Raw genomic sequence first — 25,272 nt, 5'->3', positions numbered from 1 at the left:
AAATGTGCTTTGTTTTTGTTACAGTCTATCTTTCCTTGGGAAATGACAATAAAATTTACCTTTATTTCTCAGAGGCCAAAATAGGGTCTTAGCCTCAACTTAGCAAAGAGGAATGAGATTGCTATGACTGGCTTAGGTTAGTCATGATTCATCCTTTTGAGACTGGAAAAAGGGCCTACCTTTTCTAAGACAAAGGTTTATCTGCCTTTTACAACATCTAGGAAGTAAGGGCAGTGACTGCTTCCTAGGTAATAAGATGTGTACAACATCAGCTTTTCTTAAGTGTATATATTTCTTGAGTAGGTTCTTTATGTCATTATTTTTTTTAATTACCACAATTTTTTTCTCCTTTTTGTTTTAGTTTCATGTTTGTTTTTTAACAAAAATCATTGGTTTTTAACATGGGTTTTTAGCTTTTATTTAAAATTAGAATTTTTCCTTTTAATTTCTAAGCCTCTTGGAATCTCTACTCTGTCTTGAAAACCTTTTTAACTTTCATCTAGCTTTCTTTATAGTGTGATAATATAAGAGTTATCAGTAGAGCATTCTCACTGATACAATGTCAAGTTCTATATAAAATTTCTAAGGTGTTCAATATTTTCCTAATTTTTTAGGGAACCTAGGAAAGTTGTTCTTCATCGTGGCTCAACAGGCCTTGGTTTCAACATTGTAGGAGGTGAAGATGGAGAAGGAATATTTATTTCCTTTATCTTGGCTGGAGGACCTGCTGATCTTAGTGGAGAGCTCAGAAAAGGAGATCGTATTATATCGGTAGGATATGTTAATCAAATTATGTTTTTATTATTATAACTATGACCTGACCTATTATTAAAAGTTTTGTTTTTTACATCCTAAAGTTATGGGAGATATTTTGGTTATTTTCTTACCATTTTGCAACTGAATTGTAGGATTGCAGTGTTGTCAGAGAACATGTTCTATAGGATAGATTTTCTTTTGATATTTGACTTACCTGTAAGCAGGTCAGTCTTTATAAATGTGCTTGAAGAAAGTATGTATTCTCTATTTGTTGACTCCAAGGTTATCTGTATGTTTATTTGTGTAGTGCAGATCTTCTTTATACTTTAACTTGTTGTCTGTTTGATCTATTATTAAAAGAAATTTTTTAAGCTTCTGAATGTGATGGTGGGTTTAGCAGTTTGTCCTTGCAGTGATGTTTAATTTTTATATCTTTGAAACTATATTATTAGATGCATCTAAGTTTAGAATCATTATTCCTTCCTGGTGAGTTGAAATTTTTTATCATTATGTAATAATCCTCTTTATAGTAATGGTTTTTACCCTAGAAGCTATGTTGCCTGATATTAATATGGCTCTTTTTGGCTTGATATTTGCTTCATCAAATTATCTTTATTTCACCCTCACTTGTAAATATAATTCAGTCTAAAGTGCTAGGTTGACAGCTGTTGTCTATCAGTACTTTGAAGATACTGTTTTATGCTATCTGGCTTCTTTTGTTGCTATTTACGAAGAAGATCTGCACTGTATCTTGTTTGCAAGTGATTTGGTTTGTTTTTCTTTTTTTCCACTGACTGCTTTTTAAAGTCTCTTACTTTTTTTGGTATACTACAGTTTAACTAAAATGTGTTTATGTCTAGCATTTTATTTATTCTGTTTGGGATTCATTCTGCTTCCTGGATCAGAGGAGTCCTGTCTTTAATCAATTCTGGAATCTTAGCCAGTATTTTTTCAAATTTTGCCTTTCCCACATTGTGTGGATTCTGTCCTCCTTCAGTTCCTTTGAGAGGATATTATCTTTCTGTTCTGCATGTCTTTTAACCCCAATTTTATATTTATCAACTCTCTCTCCTTGTACTTAATTTCAGTCATATCTGTTTTCTAGTTCATAAATTTTCTTCATCTGCTCTTTAAGCCAAAACTAATTTTTTAATTTCAGAGTACTCTTTGCTTTCTAGAAATTCTTTCTGGTTTTTTTTTTTCAGTCTGTCTTGGTGGTTTTTGTGGAGTCTTTGTTATTTATAGTTTCTAATATTCTTTTAGATTTTTCCTTTATTTTATCTTAAGTGCTATAAGTAATAGTTCTGTTTTTTGAAGCTTATAGGTAACTAATACATGTGACCTGTGATAAATTGTTTTATTCTAAATTTTACATTGTGAGTTTGTTTTCAGTAGTACTTGATAGAGTGATGGGAGAAAGAGAAAGAATAGATGGGGACGGGGGAAACCAGCCAAAACTGTACCTAACATGTAATGGCATCACGGACTAGAAAAACTAATAAAAATTCTAGGAAGCCACAGAGCAAGTCTTAACACCTGTCAACTCTTTCCCATTGGTCTTCACTGAGTGCTCAGATGCAATAAACCAAAGGTTGGGAACCAACAGAAGAGAACTGAGAAAAAAATCATTCCTGAATCATACAAGGTACCTGCTCAATAAAAATAGGGGACCTTGGGCAGATCTGTGAAAACCAGCCCTGGGAACTCTGTACTTGAGCTGTTAAGATATAAGGGTTGGGGGGAGATAAGAGAGTTCAGAAAAAGCCCTCTGAGACTATGTGGACAGAGTGAAATCTCCAAGACACAGCAAGCCTGGGACAGATCTTGAGAACAAAGAGAACTTAAAGCTGGCAGCAGGTTTATAAAGCAGACAGTTTTAAAAGTCAGTAGTTCTGCTATAAAACACTAAGTGATCCTGGTAGTCTCCAGGATCTAATGCTAATACTCCCACCTTACGTCCCTCAGGGGAAAATGTCTTAATCCTGCTCTCAGAACATCTGAAGCTAAACTTAATTAAAACTGCAATAAAATATAGTTGTAGTTCCCCCCACTGTTGTGGCCCAACACAAGGGTTGTTCCCTATTCTGGGATTAAATAGTACTTGTTTCAGCCTCTATTGTTATTTTATCTGAAATTGTCTATTTTACAATTAAAAATTACAAAACATGCAAAAAAAGGAAGAAAAGAAAACTAGTTGTCAAGACAGAAAGCAGTCAATAGAATTAAATCGAGAAGGCTCAGATGTTGAATTTATCAAACACGGACTTGAAAATAAGTATGATAAAATCATGATGAGGATGAGGTGATGATGAAAAATACTAAAGAATACAGGAGTAAAGGTAGAAAATATGGATGAAAAGATTGGAGAATTTAGACAAAGACATCAATACTACAAAAAAGGATCCATGGAATGGCTAGAAATTAAAAAAAAAACTGTCAAAAATGAAAATTTTATTTAAAAGACTTAATAGCACACTGGACTCAACAAAGGAAGGAATCCGTGAACTTGAGCATAAGACAGACAAAGTTTCCAACGTGAAACTTAAGGGGCAGTGTGTAGAATTTGGGAAGAAAAAGCAGACCAGAGCATCCAAGATCTATGGAACAGCATCAATCTAATAAAGAGGAGACAGAATCTCTGAAAACATAATGACTATTTTCTAAAACTGATGAAAAATACCAACCCACAGGTCTATGAAGCTCAGCAAACATGACCTAGATATACTAGAAAGCTACACTAAAGAGCACTTGTTAAAAGCAGTCTTAGAAACAACACATTACCTACATAGGAACAATACAAATGACAACTGACTTCTCGATGGAAATATTAGAAGGCAAAGCCAACTGAAGGATATCTTTAAAGTGCTTAAGGAAAAAACTGTAAATCTAGAATCCTATATCCAGTGAAATTATTTAAGAGAAATGAAGTTGAAATAAAGACATTTTCAAACAGACAAGCAGCTTAGAGAATTTGTCCCTTGCAAACCTACAAGAAATACTAGAAGAAATTGTTCTGGTTAAGGAGAAATTATATCAGATGAAACCCTAGATCTGCAGAAGCAAATTAAGAACAACAGAAGGGGTACCTGGATAAATATAAAATATACATTTTTTAATTTTTTAAAAAATAATTGTACATATTTGGTAAGATTATTAGCTATTTAAAACAAAAATAATTGCATTATATACTAGGGGTTATTGACATACAGAAGTAAAATATAAGGGCACTAGAGCACAAATTGACAGGGAAAATGGAATTATACTAGTGTTTCTCATAGTTTGTGAAGTGATATAAAATTATTTGAAAGTGGACTGTGAGATCTTATATTTACATGTCATTATTTCTGGAGGAAGCCCTAGAAATACTCCCAAGAGCTGTAGTTTTAAAAATTCAATACAGGGAATAAAGTGAAATACGAAAAAATACGTGCTTCTTACAAACAGAGGCAGAAAAGGAGGGAAAAAAAGAGGAAGTAGAAAGCAATATGAAGATGTGAGATTGAAATCCAACTCTGTTAGTATCTACATTGCAGTTAACACTCTTAAGATGCAGAAATTATTAGCTTGGTTCAAAAAAAAACCAAGACCCAAATATATACTCTTCACCAGAAATTCACTTTAAATATATAAAGACTCATATGTTCTAAGTAAGAGAGTAGAAGAAAGTAAACTATATAAACAAAATATGAAAGATGGTGTGACATACTCCTGTGAGGCAAAATACACTTCAAGACAAATAGTATTATTGATAGATTTTTTTATAATGATGAAAAACATTATTTAATCATGAAGACATAACAGTGTTCAGTGTGCATGTGCCTAATAATTCATTCAAAATACATGAAGCAAAAATTGCCAGAACTAAGGAAAGAAATGGAAAAATCTACAGTCAAGTTGGGGATTTAAACACCTTCTTCCATAATTGATAGAATAAGTAGACAAAAGAAAAAAGAAATTTGTGTCCTTATCACTCATCATCTACAAAAATTAATTTGAAATGGATGATAGAACTAAATTTCTAGGGGCGCCTGGGTGGCTCAGATGGTTAAGCGTCTGCCTTCGGCTCAGGTCATGATCCCAGGGTCCTGGGATCGAGCCCTGCGTTGGTCTGTCTCCCTGCTCCGCGGGAAGCCTGCTTCTCCCTCTCCCACTCCCCCTGCTTGTGTTCCCTCTCTCGCTGTGTCTCTCTCTGTCAAATAAATAATAAAATCTTAAAAAAAAAAATCAGTCTTAAGGGTTTTCTGTATCTCGTGACAGTGTCTACACAACATATGCAGTTGTCAAACTCTTAACTGTAAGCTAAAAAGATGAATTTATTGAAGGTAAATTATGCCTAAATAAAAGGAGATACAGGTGATCCTTGAACAACGGGGTTGAACTGCATGCGTCCACTTATATGCAGATTTTTTGGATAAATACAGTCTAGTATACTAAATGTATTTTCCTTATGATTTTCTTTTTAAGATTTATTATTTGAGAGAGAGAGAGAAAGCACATGAGTGAGGGGGGGAGCAGAGGGAGAAGGAGACAATCAGACTTTCCACTGAGCAGGGAGCCTGATGGGATAGCGGGGCTCAACCTCAGCTGATATCAAGAGTCAGACACTTAGAACTGACTAAGCCAGGTGCCGCCCCCGCCCCCATGATTTTCTTAATAACATTTTCTGTAGTTTATTGTAAGAATAAAATATATAATACATATACAATTGGTAAGACTTCTAGTCAACAGTAGGCTATTATTAGTTAAGATTTTGAAAAGTCAAAAGTTATATGTGGATTTTTAACTGTGGAGGGCCAGCATATATCCCATATCTCACCCAGTTGAATGGCTAAAAAAAAAAAAATTGATGACAAACATTGGTGAGGATGTGGTGCACTGGTAGCTCTCATTCATTACTGTTGGGCATATTGTACAGTCACTACAAGAATTTTGGGGGAAGTTTTTGAGAAATTAAACATACAACTAACCTTATCACCCAGATTTTACCCAAGAAATCGTCTACAGAAACACTTAACAGAGAAATGTTCATAACAGCCTTATTAATAATAATTTAGATCTGGAAATGACTCAAGTGTCCATCAATAGTCAAGTAGCTAAATAAGTTGGAGTACATTTATATAATATAACGCTACTTACCAATAAATAACAAACTACTGAAACACAACAGCATAGATAACACTAAAGAACATCACATTGAGTAAAAACACCACAAAAACACATACAGTAAGATTCCAGTTACATGATAATCATAAGTAGACAATAATTTCTAGTGAGAGAAGTCAGTGGTTGCTGGTAATTATACTGATTATAAAGAGGTATGATGGAAATTTCTGAGTTGGATGATGGAAAATGTATATATCTTGTTTGCATTTGTGGTTTCATGCATGTATACAGTTGTTGAAAATTCTTTCAACTGAACTGTTCAAATTTTTACATTTTATTGCTTGTAATTTCATACTGTAATTTAAATTTTTTAAATAAGTTATAGTGTGATAAGGACAAATTGGTGGAAAGGAATGAATTTGTTAAAAATAAATGTTAGACTAATTAGCTAGTTGTTTGGGGGAATAAAATTAGCTTAGAGCCTTACTTCACACTTTGTGTCAAAATAAATTTTCAGTTGGCTTAGAGTTAGGTGCAAAATATTCAAAGCAAAAATAGATGTTTTTTTAAATTGTCCATGTGGGACAATTTTATATGGGTCACTGACATACTGCTACAGTATGTTAGACTGACCAGCGCAAACTCGTTCACCCAGAACTTTCCCAGCTTTAGCACTGAAAGCCCCATGTCTGGAAATGCCTTTAGTCTTGATTTTAAAACTGAAAATCCAAGACAGTCCAGGCCACTTGCTCACCCTAATGTGAGTGTAAGTTACATACAGCCTTATGTTAGGCTATATGCATCAATAGCCTTAACATTTTAATGCTTACTAAACTTCTCCAGGGAAGTAGCCTGAGAGCAGTAGGAAAAACCTCAGGAGGAAAACATGAAAAAAGATACTCAAAACTAAAAGAAAAGCCTGTTAGTCAGGAAGAAACTAATTTAAGTACCTCATTAGACAAAATTTAGCTGTTTTCAGTCTTCATCTTGAATCAGGATCACTTCAAGGCCTTGTTAAAAAACAGATTCTTAGGGTGCCTGGGTGGCTCAGTTGGTTAAGCGACTGCCTTCAGCTCAGGTCATGATCCTGGAGTCCCTGGATCGAGTCCCACATCGGGCTCCCTGCTCGGCAGGGAGTCTGCTTCTCCCTCTGACCCTCCCCCCTCTCATGTGCTCTCTCTCATTCTCTCTCTCTCAAATAAATAAATAAAATCTTTAAAAAAAAAACAAAAAACAAAAAAAAAAAACAAAAAAAAAACAGATTCTTAGACCCCATCCCTGAAGTTTTCAATTCAGTATGACTTGGGTAGGATCTAAAATTCTATATTTCTAACAAGTTTTCATGAGATACTGATGTTGCTGCTCTGGGGACCAAACTTTGTAAACTACTATTCTAAAGACCATCCCTTTTATTGGTGTTCTTAATGATAACCCACATCACTGAGAAAAGTATAAATAAGTTATTTGGGAAAGCATGGAAATAAATCATAGGTTTTATAAAATATTCTTTCTGATAAATTTAATTTTGTTGAAGAAAGAAGCTTTTGAAATCAAGATTCATTACATATATAAAACACTGTAGTTTTCAGTATGGTATAAATTAGGTATTACAGTTATTCCAGTTATGAGAAGTATGGTGTAGAATACAATTTATGTTTGCTAAAAATTTAGACTCATAGAATCTTAGAATCACAAGTGACCCAAAAGACTTCTCTCCTCTATAAAGAAAGTGAGAAAAGTAGCCAAAATTGTCAAAATGAAGTTGTTCAGAACTCTGGAATTTAACCAAAGGCTTGCAGCAATTCAGGAAGTTTATTCCAAAAAAAAAAGCTAAATCTTCATAAGAGGGAGCTTTTGGAGTATTAACTTGCTTAAGTCCCATCCTCTGCTCTCCAGCATCACATTAGTCTTGAGAAATAGTCCATTTATAGTGAAAATCAGTAACCTCACAGCCACTAGAGAGCAAGATGCAAGTAGAACTTTCAGAGCGTCTTTCCCAGAGAATTGTCATAATTTGACCTGTCTGGTGGTTCTTTAAGAACCCATTTGCAAAGCTCTCTGTTTTGACCTGAATCAGAGCTCCACTAATGCAAAAGCGTTTTTCCCTGGGGTATTTGTCAAAACAATTAGAGGCACATATGACTGCCTGAGACGTTGGATAATAGTTGAAGCAAACAGTATGTTAATCAAAAGCTTAAAAGGATAAACTGGGGAATGAGTCTCCATTAAGGCCTTTGAAAAACTCTGACATATTCCTTGGACTCTAGGAAGACACATGTATGTTCTGGACACTGCATATTTAGGAAAGACCTGAAAAGGTCCTAACCTCTCACCTCTGACTGATCATGAGGCTCTGGGTGGACAGAAAGTGACAAGGCAGAGTTATCAGTTGCCTAGCTGTGTTTTGAAGGCATTACCCAACATGTAAACAGAGCCCTTGAGCAAAGAGTCCAGGCATTAAACAAAATCTCTTTCCAGTCGTTAACTGACCACCAAGCTAACCAGGCAGAGACTTCATTGGCAAACACATCAAAAAATACAAATTTCATAGAAATTTCACCAAAACCAGAAAAGTCACCAAAACCGACTATCGTAAGCCACAACAATAACAAGCCCTGGGCAGGAGGACATATCTGATTTCTAGAGTTGCTACATTATATTATTTTAAGTGTCTAGTTTTCCACAAAAAAATCATGAGACATGCAGATAAACAAGAAAATGTGGCCTATACACGGGGCGGGGAAAGCAGTCAATAGAAACTGTCCCTTAGGAAGCAGAACATTGGATTTACTAAACCAAGACATTAAATCAGATATTTTAAATATGTTCAAAGAACTAAATAATGAAAGGAAAAATAAAGGAACAATATCTCAGCAGGTAGAGAATACCAATAAAGAGATTTCTATTATAAAGAAGAACCAAATAGAAACTCTGGAGTTGAAAGATACAATAACTAAAAAGCAGAAGTGCTCTAGACAAACTCAACAACAGCTATGAGCTAGCAGAAGAAAAAATCAGCAAACTTGAAGATACATCTCTTGAGATTATCCAGATGAAGAACAGGAAAAGAAAAAAATTAAGAGCCTCAAAACCTTGTGGGGATATCATCAAGTGTATAGCATATACGTAATGAAGTCACAGAATGACAGGAGAGCTAGGAAGTGCCAGAAAGATTGAGTAAATAATGACTGAAAACTTTCAAAATGTGATGGAAAAATATTGTACGCATCTGAGAAGCTTAGTGATGCACTCCAAGTAGAATAAATTTGAAGAGATCCATACTATGCACATATCATAATCCAACTGTCAAAAGACAAATATTGAATCTTGATAGTAGAGAGAAATGATTCATTACATACAGGGAATCTTCAATAATATTAACAGTGATTTCTTATCAAAAACCATGGAAGCCAGAAGACAGTAGGATGACATACTCAAAGTTCTGAAAGAAAAAAAGTTATTAACCAAGGATTCTATATCCAGGAGCAAAACTATCCTTCAGAAATGACAAATCAAGACATTCCCAAGTAAACAAAAGCTGAGGAAGTTCATCTCTAGTAGATCTGTCCTGCAAGAAATACTAAAGGGAATCCTTCAGACTAAAATAAAAGGACAGTAGACAGTAACCTAAATCCATATGAAGAAATAAAGAGTGTTGTTAAAGGTAACTACATAGATAAATGTAATACAGTAGAAGTGTATTTTTTGTTTGTAACTCCTTTTTTCTCCTGATTCAAAAGACAACTGAATAAAGCAATAATTTAAATCTGTGCTGATGGGCACACATTTTAAAAAGATGTAATTTATGTGACAGTAGTATCACAAGGCAGGTAGAGGGCACAGAGTTTTATATACCAATGAAATTAAGATGGTATAATCCAAAGTGTAGAACACTATGTTAATTATAATCCAGAGGGAACCACTAAGATAAATAGCTGAAAATATATATAATAAACAAGGGAGTTAAAATGGTACACTAGAAATTATCTGTTTAACAAAAGAAGGTAGAAATGGAGGAATGAAGGAACAGAAAAGATATCAGACATGAAGAAAACAAATAGCAAAATAGATGACACAAATCTTTTTCAATAACTACATTAAATGTAAATGAATTAAACACTCTAATTAAAAGACAGATATTAACAGGGTAGATTTAAAAAAAAAAACAAAAACAGGATCCGGGGTGCACCTGGGTGGCTGAGTCAGTTGATCGTCTGACTCTTGGTTTTGGCCCAGGTCACAATCTCAGGATCGTGAGATCGAGCCCTGTGTCGGGCTCCATGCTCACTGGGGAGTCTGTTTGAGTCTCCCTCTGCCTCTACCCCTACCCACCTTGCATGTGCATGCACGTGCTTTCCCTCTCTCTCAAATAAATCTTTAAAAAAAAACAGGATCCAACTATATGCTGTCTATGACAGACACATTTTAGATTCAAAGACAGTGGTTTACTTTTCAACAAAGATTAAAAGGTTGGAAAGGATATACTATGCAGGCAGTAATCAGGAAACACCTGGAGTGACTATACTGATGTCATACAAAGAAAACTAAGATAAAAATTGTTACTAAAGACAAAGTACATTTTATAATGTGTATGTTCTATAGATTATATATGATATAGTATATATTGTATATATTATATCATTGTTGATGAATTTCTAGAAAGACATGAACTATTGAAACTGACTCAAAAAGAAATTGAAAATCCGTATAGACCTATAACAATTAAAGAGACTGAATTGATAAAACATTTCACAAAGGTAAGAGCCCAGGACCAGATGGTTTCACTGGTACGGTCTACCAAACATCTAAAGAATCAACACCAGTCATTCACAGACTTCCCCCAAAAAGGAATAGGCATGAAGAACACTTCCCAACTCATTCTAGGAGGACAGTATTGTTCTTTTATCAAACCAGACAAAGACATAATAGGAGAAAACAACAAACCAATATTCCTTACATCCTTAGAGATGTAAAAATCCTCAACAAAATTGCAAACTGGAGACAGAATGATAAAAAACATTATATACCAGAATTAAAAAAAGGACTATATACCATAACCAAGTGAAATTTATCCAAGAAATGAATGGTTGGTTCAGCATTAGAAAACTAATCAAAGTAAGCACTGTATTAATAGAGTAAAGGACATAAATGACACAATCATCTCAATAGACACAGAAAAAGCACTTCTTGAAACCAACACCATTACGTCTTTCCCTCTAAGATCATAAACAAGACAAGGGTGTCTACTCTTGTCACCTGTATTCAACATCATACTGGAGTTTTTAAACAGGGCAGTTAGGCAAGAAAAAGAAATAAAAGGCTTCCAGATTTAAAACAGTGAAGGAAAACTATCTCTATTTGCAGATGTCATGATCTCTTACATACAGACAATCTTAGAAAATCCAGCAATAACAATAAAAAAGCTATTAGAGTTAATAGACAAGTTCAGCAAGTTTGCAGGACAGAAAACCACTGTACAAGAAACAGCTGTATTTGTATATACCAACATTGAACTACCTGAAAGTGAAATTAAGAAGGGGTACCTGGGTGGCTCAGTCGGTTGAGCATCCAACTCTTGATTTCCAGGGTCCTGGAATCAAGTGCCACTTCAGGCTCCTTGCTCAGCAGGGAGTCTGCTTGAGGATTCTCATTCTCTCCCTCTGCCTCTCCCTGCCTTGCACTCTCACTCTCTCTCTCTCTCTCTCCCCCTCTGCCTTCCCCCCTCCTTCCTTCTCCCCCCTTAAGATAAATAAGTCTTAAAAAAAAAAAAAAAAAGAAAGAAAACAGTTTCACTTATAAGAGTAAAACACCTAGGAATAAAGTTAAAATGCAGATAAAATGTGGAGTATCTATATGATAGAATATTATTCAACCGTAGTAAGTAATGGGACACTGATACATGCTACAACAAAGATGAACCATGAAAGTATGCTAAGTGCAAGAAGCTAGACACTAATGGCCACATATCATAGTATCCCATTTATTTAAAATGTACAGAATAGATAAATCCATGGAGACAGAAAGTAGATTAGTAGTTGCCAGGAGCTAAGGGAGAAGGGGAATGGCTGCTAATGGGTAGTGGGTTTCTTTTTGAAGTGATGAAAATGTTTGGAATTAGATCATAGTGCTAATTACACATCCTTTTGAAGATACTAAGAACCACTGAATTGTACACTTCAAAAATGTGGGTTTTATGTAAATTTTTTAAGTGATAGTGTAAAAAAAAGTAACCTTAAGGCTGTTTACACAAATATGTCTCTCAGTGCAAGGATTTCTTTTAAAATATCCTTGATAATGTATCTTCTATTAAAATGTTTGGTGATATTTTAGAAAGTTTTTATAATTTGTAGTCTTACTAAATTATTCTTTTTTGAATCTATACAAGATGTCCAGATCTTTTCTGTAGCAAAAAGATTTGCTGCTCAGGAATAATTCATTAAAAATTATAATCTTTTCAGGATGCTTGGGTGGCTCAAGTCGGTTAAACATCAGATTCTTGATTTTGGCTCAGGTCATGATCTCAGGGTCGTGGGATCGAGCCCTATGTTGGGCTCTGAACTCAGCACAGAGTCTGCCTGCCCCTCTCTCTCCCCCCCTCCTTGCTCGCTCGCTCTCAGAGAAAGGAAGGAAGGAGATTTTTTTTTTTTTTTAAAGATTTTCTTTATTTATTTGACAGAGACACAGCGAGAGAGGGAACACAAGCAGGGGGAGTGGGAGAGGGAGAAGCAGGCCTCCCGCGGAGAAGGGAGCCCGATGCGGGACTCGATCGATCCCAGGACCCTGGGATCGTGACCTGAGCCGAAGACAGACGTTTAACGACTGAGCCACCCAGGCGCCCTGAAGGAAGGAAGATGTTAAAGAAAAAAAGAATTATAATATTTCCTGCAATTATCTATGAAAATTTATCTTCTTTTATATTTCTTCACTAATTTGTTTTTCAGGGAATTAGAAATTCTACTTTATGCTCAAGGTAAAACTATTTATACATTGTGTTTTTTTTATAGCCTTCAGCTAGAAATTATCTCCAATAAAAGCACATTACATTGTGTTACATTTCTTTAGATTAAAGTTTTTTTGATCTTGATTTTCATTCAAGAACTACTAGGTATTTACCCAAAGAATACAAAAATACTAATTCAAAGGGATACATGTACCCCAGTATTTATAGCAGCATTATCTACAATAGCCAAATACAAAAACAACCCAAATGTCCATGGACTGATGAATGGATAAAGATGTGGTGTATTATAAAAAAAAAAAAAAAAGATGTGAGGTATTTTATATACATTTATGTACACACACACACACACACACACACACACACACACACTGGAATATTACTCAGCCATAAAAAAGAATGAACTCTTGCCATTTGCAATGACATAGATGGAACTAGAGAATATTATGCTAAGCAAAGTAAGTCAGAGAAAAACATACCATATGATTTCACTAATATGTGGAATTTAAGAAAGAAAACATGAGCAGAGGGGAAAAAGAGAGAGGCAAACCATAAAACACTCTTAACTATAGAGGAAAAAAATGGATGGTTACCAGAGGGGAGGTGGGTGGGGGGATGGGTTAAATAGGCAATGGGGATTAAGGAGTGCACTTGTTGTGATGTGCACTGGGTATTGTATGGAAGTGTTGAATCATTAAATTGTATGCCTGAAACTCACATTACTCTGTATGTTAACTAACTGGAATTTAAATAAAAACTTTTTTTTAAAAAGTGTATTTGTTTTAACTTAGCTGCATAATAACATCCTTTATAGATAATACCAAATGTCAGGTCTTTACATGGTTAAAATGTTCTTTTATATAAATTTTATAATCCCAAGAATTTCTGGGCTCATAGTCATTTTTTCCAAAATTGGTATATGATCTTTAACAGGTTTGAGATTTGATGTCGACAAAACACACTTTCATATAAAAATGGCTTGACAGTTCTTCCTTTCCAAAAATATTTGATCAAGGTTTCAAGAAAGCATTACTGTAGCCTATTCACTGATGATTTTTAGGGGGAAAAAACAACTTAAGTATTTAAAGCTATTACCATTCAAATATAATGCTCCCATGAATGTCCATTTAAGTTTTGCTAATAGTGGAAAAGGCACAGTGTCTTAAGACAGTGTGCTTGCAGTATATACTAGGTATTGGCAGCCTTTCAGAAATAAGAATTAAGTTGCTTACTTTCGAGTGGAATTGATCACCTCAGTAATTATTTACCCAAGGAAGGGCCCTGTCTTCAAAACACGTCTCCTTGTTCATTTGATAACATTTACTCTATTTAAATGTCAGTCTTTGAAATTTGAGCTATTAATACTTTACTCCAAAAGAATGGAATCTTAGTTTGGGGAAGACAGTTGGAACTGAAATGAGTAATAGGAGTGAAAGTATGGCAGAAATTGAAAGGATGCTGCATACGAAATGAATGTCCCTCCTGTTGTTTGAGTTACTAGTGAAATAAGCTGCACAATATGATGACATTTGTTGATATTTCAAGTTATCAAATTAAGGTATGTTTCCCAAGAGATTGGTAGGCAACTTCCTGGAAAACCTGGAAGAAAATGTTTTGATTTTGGGGCACCTGGGTGGCTCAGTTGTTGGGCGACTGCCTTAGGCTCAGATCATGATCCTAGGGTCCTGGGATCGAGCCCCGCATTGGGCTCCCTGATCAGCGGGAAGCCTGCATCTCCCTCTCCCACTCCCCCTGCTTGTGTTTCCTCTCTCGCTGTCTCTCTCTCTGTCAAATAAATAAATAAAATCTTTTTAAAAAGATGTTTTGGTTTTGCTCACTTGATGTTAAGCAAAGTATTCTTAGTGAATAAAATTGCTTTCATTGATAGTAATATTTTTACTCCATGATATACTTTAGTAAATTGGAACAAGAAGATATTTTAGTGATAAAGTTATTGCGTGTAATTTTTTTTCTGTGCCTACTCAAAGAACAGGCTATTGTGGTTTCTAATCAGTATGAACAATTTCTTTCAAATTTAAGATTCAATTTTATTTACAGGTAAACAGTGTTGACCTCAGAACTGCCAGCCATGAGCAAGCAGCAGCTGCTTTGAAAAATGCTGGCCAAGCGGTCACGATTGTTGCGCAATATCGGCCTGAAGGTAATAAAATTCTTGCTGTCTGTGTTTGTTGTTTAATTGAGGTTTTAGAATTCTTCCTCTTAATAATGTTTAACTTTCCAAGCTTAACATTTTTATGTTTTGATCTCTTTTATTAATCTAGTGTTTGTTTAGTCTGAACCTACTTCACAATCCAGGTCAAAGTGTGTTCAGTAGGATGTAGGAATTTGAGTATTTCACTGTTATTTGGATTAATTTTTAAGTGTTTATTTTTTAAAATCTGTCCTCTAACCAAACACATACCTTTACTAACTCAGTGATCCCAAAGGATCATAAAAACTATATGCAATGATAGCATTGCCAGAGAAAATTTGGTCATCCCAATTTTTTCTGACTTTTGAATTAGATTATGTTTGTTAATATCAAGATTTAAGATACGTTTATAATACCCTTTATTGCTGTTTAAAGAGAAAAAAATACAAGTTTGGTATGTAATGTGTTTCTAGATAGTGAAGTATCATGGACATGACCTAAGTTCCTAGGGGGGAAGAATGTGGTAATGGAAAACTTAAGGTCATGCCATATTTAAACATAGGTAAAACTCTAGTGGTGTACATCAACATATCCACTTCTCCAGTAAAACTTCAGCGGCATATAAAAAGCGTAAACACGGGGCGCCTGGGTGGCTCAGTCGTTAAGCGTCTGCCTTCGGCTCAGGTCATGATCCCAGGGTCCTGGGATCGAGCCCCGCATCGGGCTCCCCGCTCTGCAGGAAGCTTGCTTCTCCCTCTCCCACTCCCCCTGCTTGTGTTCCCTCTCTCGCTGTGTCTCTCTCTGTCAAATAAATAAATAAAAAATCTTAAAAAAAAAAAAAAAAAAGCGTAAACACCCAGAAGAATACATAGCATACCGGCTAGTGTTCATAAACAACAAGGTGAAGAAGGAAAGAATGATGTGACTAAAGGAGTCAGTGAAACAGTTTCTAATTGAGCAACTGTTAAATTTATATTTGTTTCTTAGATTGGAATTTATTTTTGTAACAAAACCTAAAAAATTTTTTTAGCTAATCAAAGTAGCATGTAGGGCTTTCCTTGCTATTTCATAATACGTACAGTTGTAAACCTCAGCATTTTAGGTCCATTAACTGAACAGAGGTAAATCCACTTACATAATGATAAACTCCAAATAAATTCACATTAACCAAACAAATAGAGACTAATATATGAAATCAGAATGCCAGTTTGTTAATTCAGTGAGAAACAAAACCTCCAATGGGGCCACGCATGCTTTTATCTTCTAGCCAACACATTCTTGCCTTATAGGTGTGCTGTATGGAAGCCAAGTTCTCAGTATTTACTAAGATACTGTCTTCTTAGTATTATAGAAGGGTTCTCATTTATATAGATGCATAAGGAATATAGACTATTTAGGTATGATTAAAGGTAAGTCAATATCTGACCTCCCCCAGAAAACATACAAAAGCAACAAGGAAAATAAAACATACACACACTTCTACCAACAGAACTCCACCTCACATTAAGCAAAACTAAGATGACAGATATAAGACCTGGACAACAAAACATAGGCAAAGACTTGCTTATGCAGCTTGAGATCTGGCAGAAGCCACACAGAGGGAAGAGTAAAAATATGGAATGTTGAGAATTCTCAGTGGTGTCAGAACTTAGAATATGACAGAAAATTACTCTTTCTAAAGGTGAGGAGCTTCTTTCTGAGGTATAAAAACATCATCCTTTTGGTTTCGACAAGACTCATGACAATTGGAGTGAACATGCTAAAACAGAAGCCCTCCTTGATGTGGTTTGGTTTAGAGAAGTGGAGTAGTAGTATTTGGGTAAAAGAATCTGTCTGGATAGCATCAGATAATGTGACAGTCCTTTGGTTTCAAAGGCCATGAAGATACTGTGCTTTTATCCCTCCTGCACCCCTTAACTTTCTGGTTCAGCCAAATAGCTGGTCCAGCAAAATCCAACTCATTCAGTAATAACTAGTTAAAAAGTAACTGTCCTGGCATTCATACAAAGATATTAAGAAGTGGAAACAAATAGCAAAGCTTGGCAACAAATAAAAGTTAGCCACACACACACAAAAACATTGGCATAGATCAGATGAAAATTTGATCTCAATATTTTCAACAGCTAATACATTCATTTCTTTGAAAGAAGACCACTAAATAGAAGTTTAAGAACTGTATGGAAAAAATGGCTTCACAACCAAGACATTGATTTTGAGATAGCAGAACCCAGGAAAGAAAAAGAAAGCAATTTTTTAAATTGAACACAAAGACAAAGAGATACTGCAGAAATCAATAGAGGACATAGAGGATACAAGAGGAGAAATAAAATGAAACAAATAAGGAGAATTTTAAAAGATTAGAGAGAAAATATTAGCAATGGAAGACAGGCAAGAATGTATATGCAATCCATAATTAGACTTTCTAAAAAAATTTTTTAAGAAGAGAATGTTTGAAATTATACATTGAAGCAAACTTTACTGAATTAAAAAGAAGTGAGTATTTCTATTAAAAGGACACAACATGCTAGGAAATTGAGTCAGAATCATCAGAATTCAGACATATTCTAGTTAATGTTTGCCAAGAAAGAATCTTCTGAGACCCAGGTAAAAATACTGAGTTATATTTAATAAGGAGTTAAAAATTTATTGATAGGAGGAAGAACTGCTCTAATGCTTGGTAAGCATAGACCAAAACAAGGATAGTTAACTTTACCATTTTTTATATTTAGCAGCTTTTAAATAATTCTAATTTACATCTGTATGCACTAGATACACTTGCACTGATGGTTGGGAAGGGTAGGCTCCCATTTTCCTAGGATAGTTATTGAATGGGCCCAAGAATCTTCCTTTCAGATTGTCTTTTTCTGTGCTTATACTGTTTTTCTTCTCTTTTGTTCTTTTTTTGAGATTTCTATACTTTTATAAGAACCTTTCTAATTGATACTTTTTCTTTAGTTGTATTCAAAATTTAAACTCTTCTCTTGATGGAGCCGTTTTTTTATCAAGGAGAATTTGCATTCTACTTTGATTATTAAAGTAGCTACTGTTTAGTAAGTGTTTCTGTTTCCAGTTTAGACCCTTATGTTGATTACTCTTATAGATGTATTTTTTTCCCCCAACATCTCCTGAGCACCAGACTTATTATGTATCTTATTTGATGTCACCAGCTGTATTTCTCCATAGTGTTTGCAACTGAGCATTCCTGAAACAATTATTTTTCCATTTCAGTACATGGTACCTCCATTGATTCTTAAGCCAGAAGACCCAGAGCCCCTTTCTCAATCTCTGTGTATCCAGATACTTCCCTAACCAAAGCCACTGTCCTTTCTTACCTAAACTATTCTGATAGCCTCTAACAAGTCTCATTACTTCTTTTGAGAAATGATTTTCTCCAATTCATTCTCTGTTCATCGAGCAAAGTGATCTTTTTAAATACAAAGATTGCATTGTGTCATTTCCCATTTAAAACATTTTTCATTAAATGCTGAATAAAATCTAAACCCTTTAATAGGACCTGCAAGGAAGGCTCTGTGTGATTGAGCACAGCACAACACATGTGATCACTGCATGCTTCTTCTCCTTCCTTTGCTCCTTAGGCTCTAACCGTACAGGTCTTCTTTCAGACCCTTTATTGCATCATATACTATCCTAATTCTCTGATCATTCTGTACTTAGAGTGTTCTTTTTCCCTGTTCTTTGTATGGCTGGCTCTTTCTCATGATTCCATTTCTGATAGCACTGTGGTATTTTTTCTTTATAACATTTAGCACAGTTTATAATGAGATGTTTATTTAGGTGCCTGTTTGTTACTTATTTAAACTTCTCTAGAGCCTTATGAAATACATACAGATGATGAGATAGACTCAGATAACAAAGCTTGTAATAGCTAGGATTCAGTCCCCGATCTATTACCTTCAAAATCTAGATACTTTTCACTGGGAATATTTTAATGAGTGCTTAGTCTGGCAATGTTGATGTTTACTGTATTCTTTATGGTACCATTGCCTAAGAAAAACATGGTAAGTACCAATAGAGCACAGAAGACAGCCTTTGCCTTAGGAATTCAAAAGAAAGTACTTCATGTTGCCTGGCATGAGAAAAGATACTATAGAGGGGCACCTGGGTGGCTCAGTCGGTTAAGCGTCTGCCTTTGGCTCGGGTCGTGATTCCAGAGTCCCGGGATTGAGTCCCACATAGGGCTCCCTGCTCCGCGGAAGCCTGCTTCTCCCTCTCCCACTCCCCCTGCTTCTGTTCCCTCTCTCGCTGTCTCTCTCTGTCTAATAAATAAATAAAATCTTTAAAAAAAAGAAAAGAAAAGCTACCATAGAATAAGATTGGGGCTTAACTGGAAACCTAAAGAATGGATAGGATTTAAATGGGCAGAGAGAAGAAATGACATCATAGGTTAAAAAAAACAGAGACCAAAAATAGAGTTAAAATTTAAAAGCATGTTTTGGGTACTTTGAAGACACCTGTCCTCCTTGCTGTATTGCTACTTACGTTGTTTGTTTATAAGGCAGTGATGCTATATAGCTTTATGTTTCATTTTAATATAATATATTTTTAACAAATGTATTTTTGTTGTACAACATTTTTTAAAAATATATATATATATTCCACACCATCAGTGTGTAACTGCTATGAGGGCCAAGGATATAAGTTGAAGGCTCAGATTTTCTTTCTCAGTGAACTGGCCATTTTAAGAAGTATAAAAGCAGGGCGCCTGGGTGGCTCAGTTGGTTAAGCAACTGCCTTTGGCTCAGGTCATGATCCTGGAGTCCCAGGAGCGAGTCCCACATCGGGCTCCCTGCTCAGCAGGGAGTCTGCTTCTCCCTCTGACCCTCCCCCCTCTCATGTGCTCTCTCTCTCTCAAATAAATAAATAAAATCTTTAAAAAAAAAAAAAAAAGAAGTATAAAAGGAGTCACCTGACACTCTGCATCTCTCTGCAGTTAGTATCTTCACTTTACTAATGATAAATCCTTTGGGGATTCTCTGCTTCATTGATAACTGACATACATGTATTCATACAAACAGGCAAAGAGGTAAGCTTTTGGTAGGAGTAAGTTTTTATCTTTCAGGATCTATAGCTCTAATCAAACACAGGCACTGGAATTACTATGCTAGTGTTTGACTCTGTATTCAGAAGTTACAAAATTCTGACGAATAGTTTCTGATCTATGTAGTTCAAGAGTTCCTATGGGTTGGGTAATAGAATATAATAGAAAAATTGTGTGCTGGATATGGTACTAACCATGTTACATTTATTAACTCTTTTAACTCCCATAAAAACTATAAGGTAGGCAGTTATCTCCATTTTACATTACAGGTGAGTAAACAAAGACACAAAAAGTTTAAGTAATTTGCCAGTTATACGGCTATTACGTAGTTAAGATTTCTTCTAGCCTCTTTGTAGAGGAGGAAAAACTTTCTCTCTAACCTTTTAGTTTCAGTTGCTGGGGCCTGCAACTTAAACTGACAAAAGACAGATTCACATGAGAAAAGGGTTTATTTTATATGCATATGAGGAGCCAGCAAAAGAAGTAGGGCTCATTAATTGCTTATATACCTAACTTAGTATGGAAAAAAGAGTTGAGAGGAAAACCTTCTATGGGAAAAACAAATAGGTTTCTTTAGGAAAAACAAACGGATTTTTAGGAGAAAGTTTGTAATAATGTTGTCTATATATAAATATATGTATTTCCTTCTCAAAGCCATAATACTCCCCAGGAGAGGGGATTTATGATAGCCTTATTTCCTTTGGTCAGATAAGGGAAGCTCTGGGAAGGCTTTTTTTCTGCATTTGTTGAATCTCCAGTGTCTTCAGTTTAAAATAATCTTTATGACAACTCTGGGTTCCAAGTGGGTCCCCACACCCTGAAAAGCCCTAAATATTTTATCTCATTGTTCCTCAAGTACACTATATCAGCTTTCAGACCTTAAATCTAAATTTTTGGTTCAAAAAATATTGATTATATTACAATGATATAAAGGAAAAAGAAAAAAAGAATTAAACTTAACATGAAACTTACTCTTTCCCACGGTTGTCTTATAAATTTGTGATCTTTTTTTCCACAAGGAAAAAAAATTCCTTGAAGTTGATATTATTATTCCTAATTTTTAAGTGACAACTGAAATCTAGAAAAGTGAGAGATTTGATCAGAGCCACTTGTCTCAATTCCAAAGCTTCAATTTAAATCTCAGCTGCAGAGGTAGAGTTTTAACCCCAGTCTCCTCATTTTATTTCCATTATTTCTTCTGGTAACAACCAAAGAGAGGAGAAGTACAGGCTAAATGGAGAGGTTGTATTGGACGAGTGGCACTTCTTTGTTAAACAAGCATTTGTCATCTCTTATAGTGATTTTCTGTAGCTGGTTCCTAATTAAATTTTGTTTTAGTTTCTTACTTTCCTTCTTGTATCTTTCTACCCTTTCCTACTACCTAACCAGCCTGCCTTCTTACTCAGAACATTTCCCGTTTTCTTTCCTAAACCAGTTGTATCTATTCTCTGAGAGTTATTGCTCTCAGTTGTTAAGTTCTACATTTAATTAATACATTTCATTATAGAGTATAAATGAGTTTTATTCTTCACAGTTGGGATTGCAAGTTTAAAGAGATTGGGGGAGATACCATTTATCCCCACTCTCTTCCCCTAATTTCTTCCATCTTTTCACTTCTAGCAGAATCAAAACAAAGATTAGAAGTTGAAAAGGGGAACAAAATGCAGAAAATAAGCTGTTAAACATTATCTCTCCTCTTATAAGCATACACATATTATTTAACTTACAGCCAGCGGTTCAGAGACTCCCTAAATATATTTCATGACAAGTTTGAAACTTTCTGAAGTGCTGAATGGAGAAAACTTTCTGTATAACATTTCCGTTTTCTTCCAGTATAGCTTTCCTGGAATGAGTTGTGGTATGATTTCTAGGAAAGGGATATAAATAACTTCACTGAAAAAAGAAATTAAACTCTCCCCCGAAAATAAAATCTAAGAAAATGTATACAGGATGTGTATACAGTGGAAATTGATAGAGCTAAAAATATTAATTGATTGAACAGAAAGGAAAGTGAGGAATCTTAGCTACTTAAATGAAATGGGAGGTTTAAAGGAAAAGTAAATTTGAGGAAAGTGTTGAAGTATGTTCTGAACAGACAGATGGTTAGGAGGAATTGTTAATATTAAGTAAAGACCATAAATAGGAAAATCTGAATAGAGTAAGTGAGGCACAAATTTAAGAAATTAACAGGAATTGACTTAGCTCTCCAGTATCTTAAATGTTGAAGAGACTTTAACTGCTACTTTTAGTAACTTAGTTACTTCTTAGGAAAGAGTATTCTTCTTTACTATAAAAAGTAATGTGAAAAAAATACATGTTCTTTTTACAGAAGGTTTTTAAATTTCTGAAATGTAGAATGTTTTAAGTCACTAGGGCTTTCATTACTTCAACTGGCAAAATCACTGAAAAAAACTAATAATGCTCCATGAAATATAATGAACATTTTTATTAAAGGCATCACAGAGCTGTTAAGGCAGTAAGGAAGCACAGACATCGCTTTTGTATAAGAGCTGTGATATAATGGCTTGGAAGAGCCAAATTATCGAATTTTCAGGAATTTGGCGAAGTAGTTAAATACAGTCATTATTAAAATAATGGCACCTGGCAGGCACAGTCAGGAGAGCCCATGACTCTTGATCTCAGGGTTGTAAGTTCAAGCCCCACATTGTAGAGATTACTTAAAAAATAAAATCTTTAAAATATGTGAATGAATAAGTAAATGTACAAATAAGATATTTAAAAGATTAAAATATTAAAAACAAAAGTAATAAATACTGAAAACTCATCACTTCCTAATAATCTTCTGGGACAACCACTAAAATAATGGATTGATAGAGCAGTGGGACAAATAGAAAATTAAAAATAAGATAGTAGATTTAAAGTTGAATTGCCCAGAACTACCGCCTCCCCATTCCCAGAAAAAAAATAAAATTGGATAGCAAAACCAAAATTTATTAACAGATCTTTAATAAAACTAGAGGAAAAGTATCTCATGAACCCCAAAATACAAGCAAGTATAAACAAGTCATCAACAGCTATGAGACCCTATAATAACCAGCATCTGTACAAGGGGAAGCAGCACAAGAAGCCCAAAAGCCAGTCAGTACTCACTAGAAAATGCAGTGGCCAATTTGAGAACAGTATCTACAACTGTAAGGGTTTTTGCACAATCTACATTTTAAGTGCAGGGGATCTACAATAAGGTATGAGGGAGATGGGCCCTCTGACACAATTAACCAGTGATAGCTCCATTTCAGTTCAAAGTCCTACACTAAGAGAAAACTTCTGAGAATAAAATCCAAATTGAGCAGGATAGGGATAATAGGGCCAAAGGAAATAGAAGGTATGGACGAGTAGAAGGAAAGTACCCCACCAGGAAATCTTAACAGTGTATGAGATCACATCTTGGAACATTTGTCAGAAACAACAAAAGAGGGAGCTCCAGAGCTGTGAAGATAGAAAAGCTATCCTAACCCAAAATAGTCTTATCTAAAAGTTCAGGAAAACTGGGGCACCTGGGTGGCTTAGTCAGTTAAGCATCTGCCCAGGACCTCAGGGTCCTGGGATTAAGCCCCATGTTGGGCTCCCTCCTCAGCAGGGAGTCTGCTTTCCCTCTCCCCCACCCCACCCTACCCTCGCCCGCTTGTGCATGTGCTCGCTCACTTGCTCTTTCTCAAATAAAATCTTTAAAAATAAATAAAAATAAAAGTTCAGGAAAACTAATTCCACATAAAAAGGAACAACAGAAAAGAATCAATATTGAATCCAGTGGAAACCTGTTTGAAAAATGAAAATAAGGATCAGAATAACATCTCCACAGTGAAAATATGCCAGGAAAACATGCCCATGAAATAAAAGTATAATCTTAATATTTCAAAACAAGTTAAAGAATAATTATGGAGTATATGAAAGGACAACATAAATGAGTTGATGAAACTTAGAAAATTATTAGAAATAAAACTTTTATTTCAAAAATTAAGTTTAACAAAGAGGAGAGTCTGAGCAGACTAGAGTTCAGTCAAGGAAGTGGATGGTAGTAGAGACAGAAGACTCCTTACCTATAGAGAGATTGATCCGATGAATACATATATGCTAAAGGTAATGTTATCTATAATTTTCATTTTTAGAGAAGTGCTAAATATGGAAAGGGAGAAACTAAAATATAAACCTATAATATTAGATTAGAATTGGAGAAATTGGTATAAACATAAGGTTTTCAATTTATATAAACAAATATAGTTATAAGTGTTTTACATATATAATGTGTGTGTGTGTGTGTATATACACACATACATGCATGCACATAATTCTCTAGCTCTGTCCACTGAGAGAGCCTGGACCCAATAGCAGTGAGCACACCTAACTCTCAGATCTTGGCTTCTAAATACTCTTCCCCACCAAAATTACCAAGGCTGTTTGGATTAATGGCCAGTTCCAGGGGTGGGGCAGGGAAAGTACTAGATTATTCTGTATATTCTGTGCCAGAAAGCAAGGAAATGCTCAAGGAATGATGGAGATGTGTCAAAAGGACAGGATATCCAGTTTGAAAGGGTTCCCACTGGCTAAATTGAGAACAATTTGAGCTATATTGAGCAACAATTTGAGGTTATACTGCACTGAGTAAATTCGGAAATCATGAGTCTTTACTAATAAAAATAATTGAATTAGTTGGAAGTTTGATGAGAATGGAGAGGTATATATGATTTCAATAACTTATTATTTGCAAAGGGAAAAAGTAATTTCACAGTAGAAAAACCTGGCAGATACAACCTCCATCAAGTGCTGAAAGTTAATAACATTAGTAATGAGACAAATCAAAATTGTAAAACTGCCTGCCAGGGTGCAATGGAGAGAACATAACATCTCTTCCTTGATAGTACTGCCAAATTTGCATAACCAGAATCTAATCATGTGGAAACATCAGACAAACCTAAAGTGAGAGACAATCTATAAAATAACTGACCTATAATCTTCAACAGTATCAAGATTACAAAGTCAAGGGAAGACTGAGGAACTGTTGTGACTGAAGGAAACTAAAAAGATCTCACAACTAAATGCATGTATGCTCAGATATGACAACTCATGATTCAAACTAGATCCTTTTGCTATACAGGGCATTATTGGGGAAACTTCAGTGGGGTGTGAGCACTAGATAGTAATGTATTAATGTTACTTTTTGATTTTGATGGCTTTGTTGTTATATAAGAAAATATCGTTATTTATAGGAAATATATACCAAAGTAT

The 25,272-nt window shown here is 35.0% G+C and overlaps 1 protein-coding gene across 25 annotated transcripts in view; it reads left to right on the top strand.

Moving 5' to 3' along the window:
- The window catches only part of DLG1 (discs large MAGUK scaffold protein 1), a 254,420-nt gene that overhangs the window by 180,779 nt on the left and 48,369 nt on the right, over positions 1-25,272 (top strand). For all 25 annotated transcript variants that reach the window (XM_078067560.1, XM_078067591.1, XM_078067561.1 and 22 more), the window contains 2 exons: positions 615-771; positions 14,876-14,978. In XM_078067560.1, coding sequence (XP_077923686.1) covers positions 615-771; positions 14,876-14,978 — 260 coding nt within the window. The remainder of the gene's footprint in view (positions 1-614; positions 772-14,875; positions 14,979-25,272) is intronic.

This window comes from Halichoerus grypus, chromosome 1 (assembly GCF_964656455.1).
Source record: "Halichoerus grypus chromosome 1, mHalGry1.hap1.1, whole genome shotgun sequence".
NCBI classification, from domain to species: domain Eukaryota; kingdom Metazoa; phylum Chordata; class Mammalia; order Carnivora; family Phocidae; genus Halichoerus; species Halichoerus grypus.
This window is presented reverse-complemented; position numbering and strand designations above follow the sequence as displayed.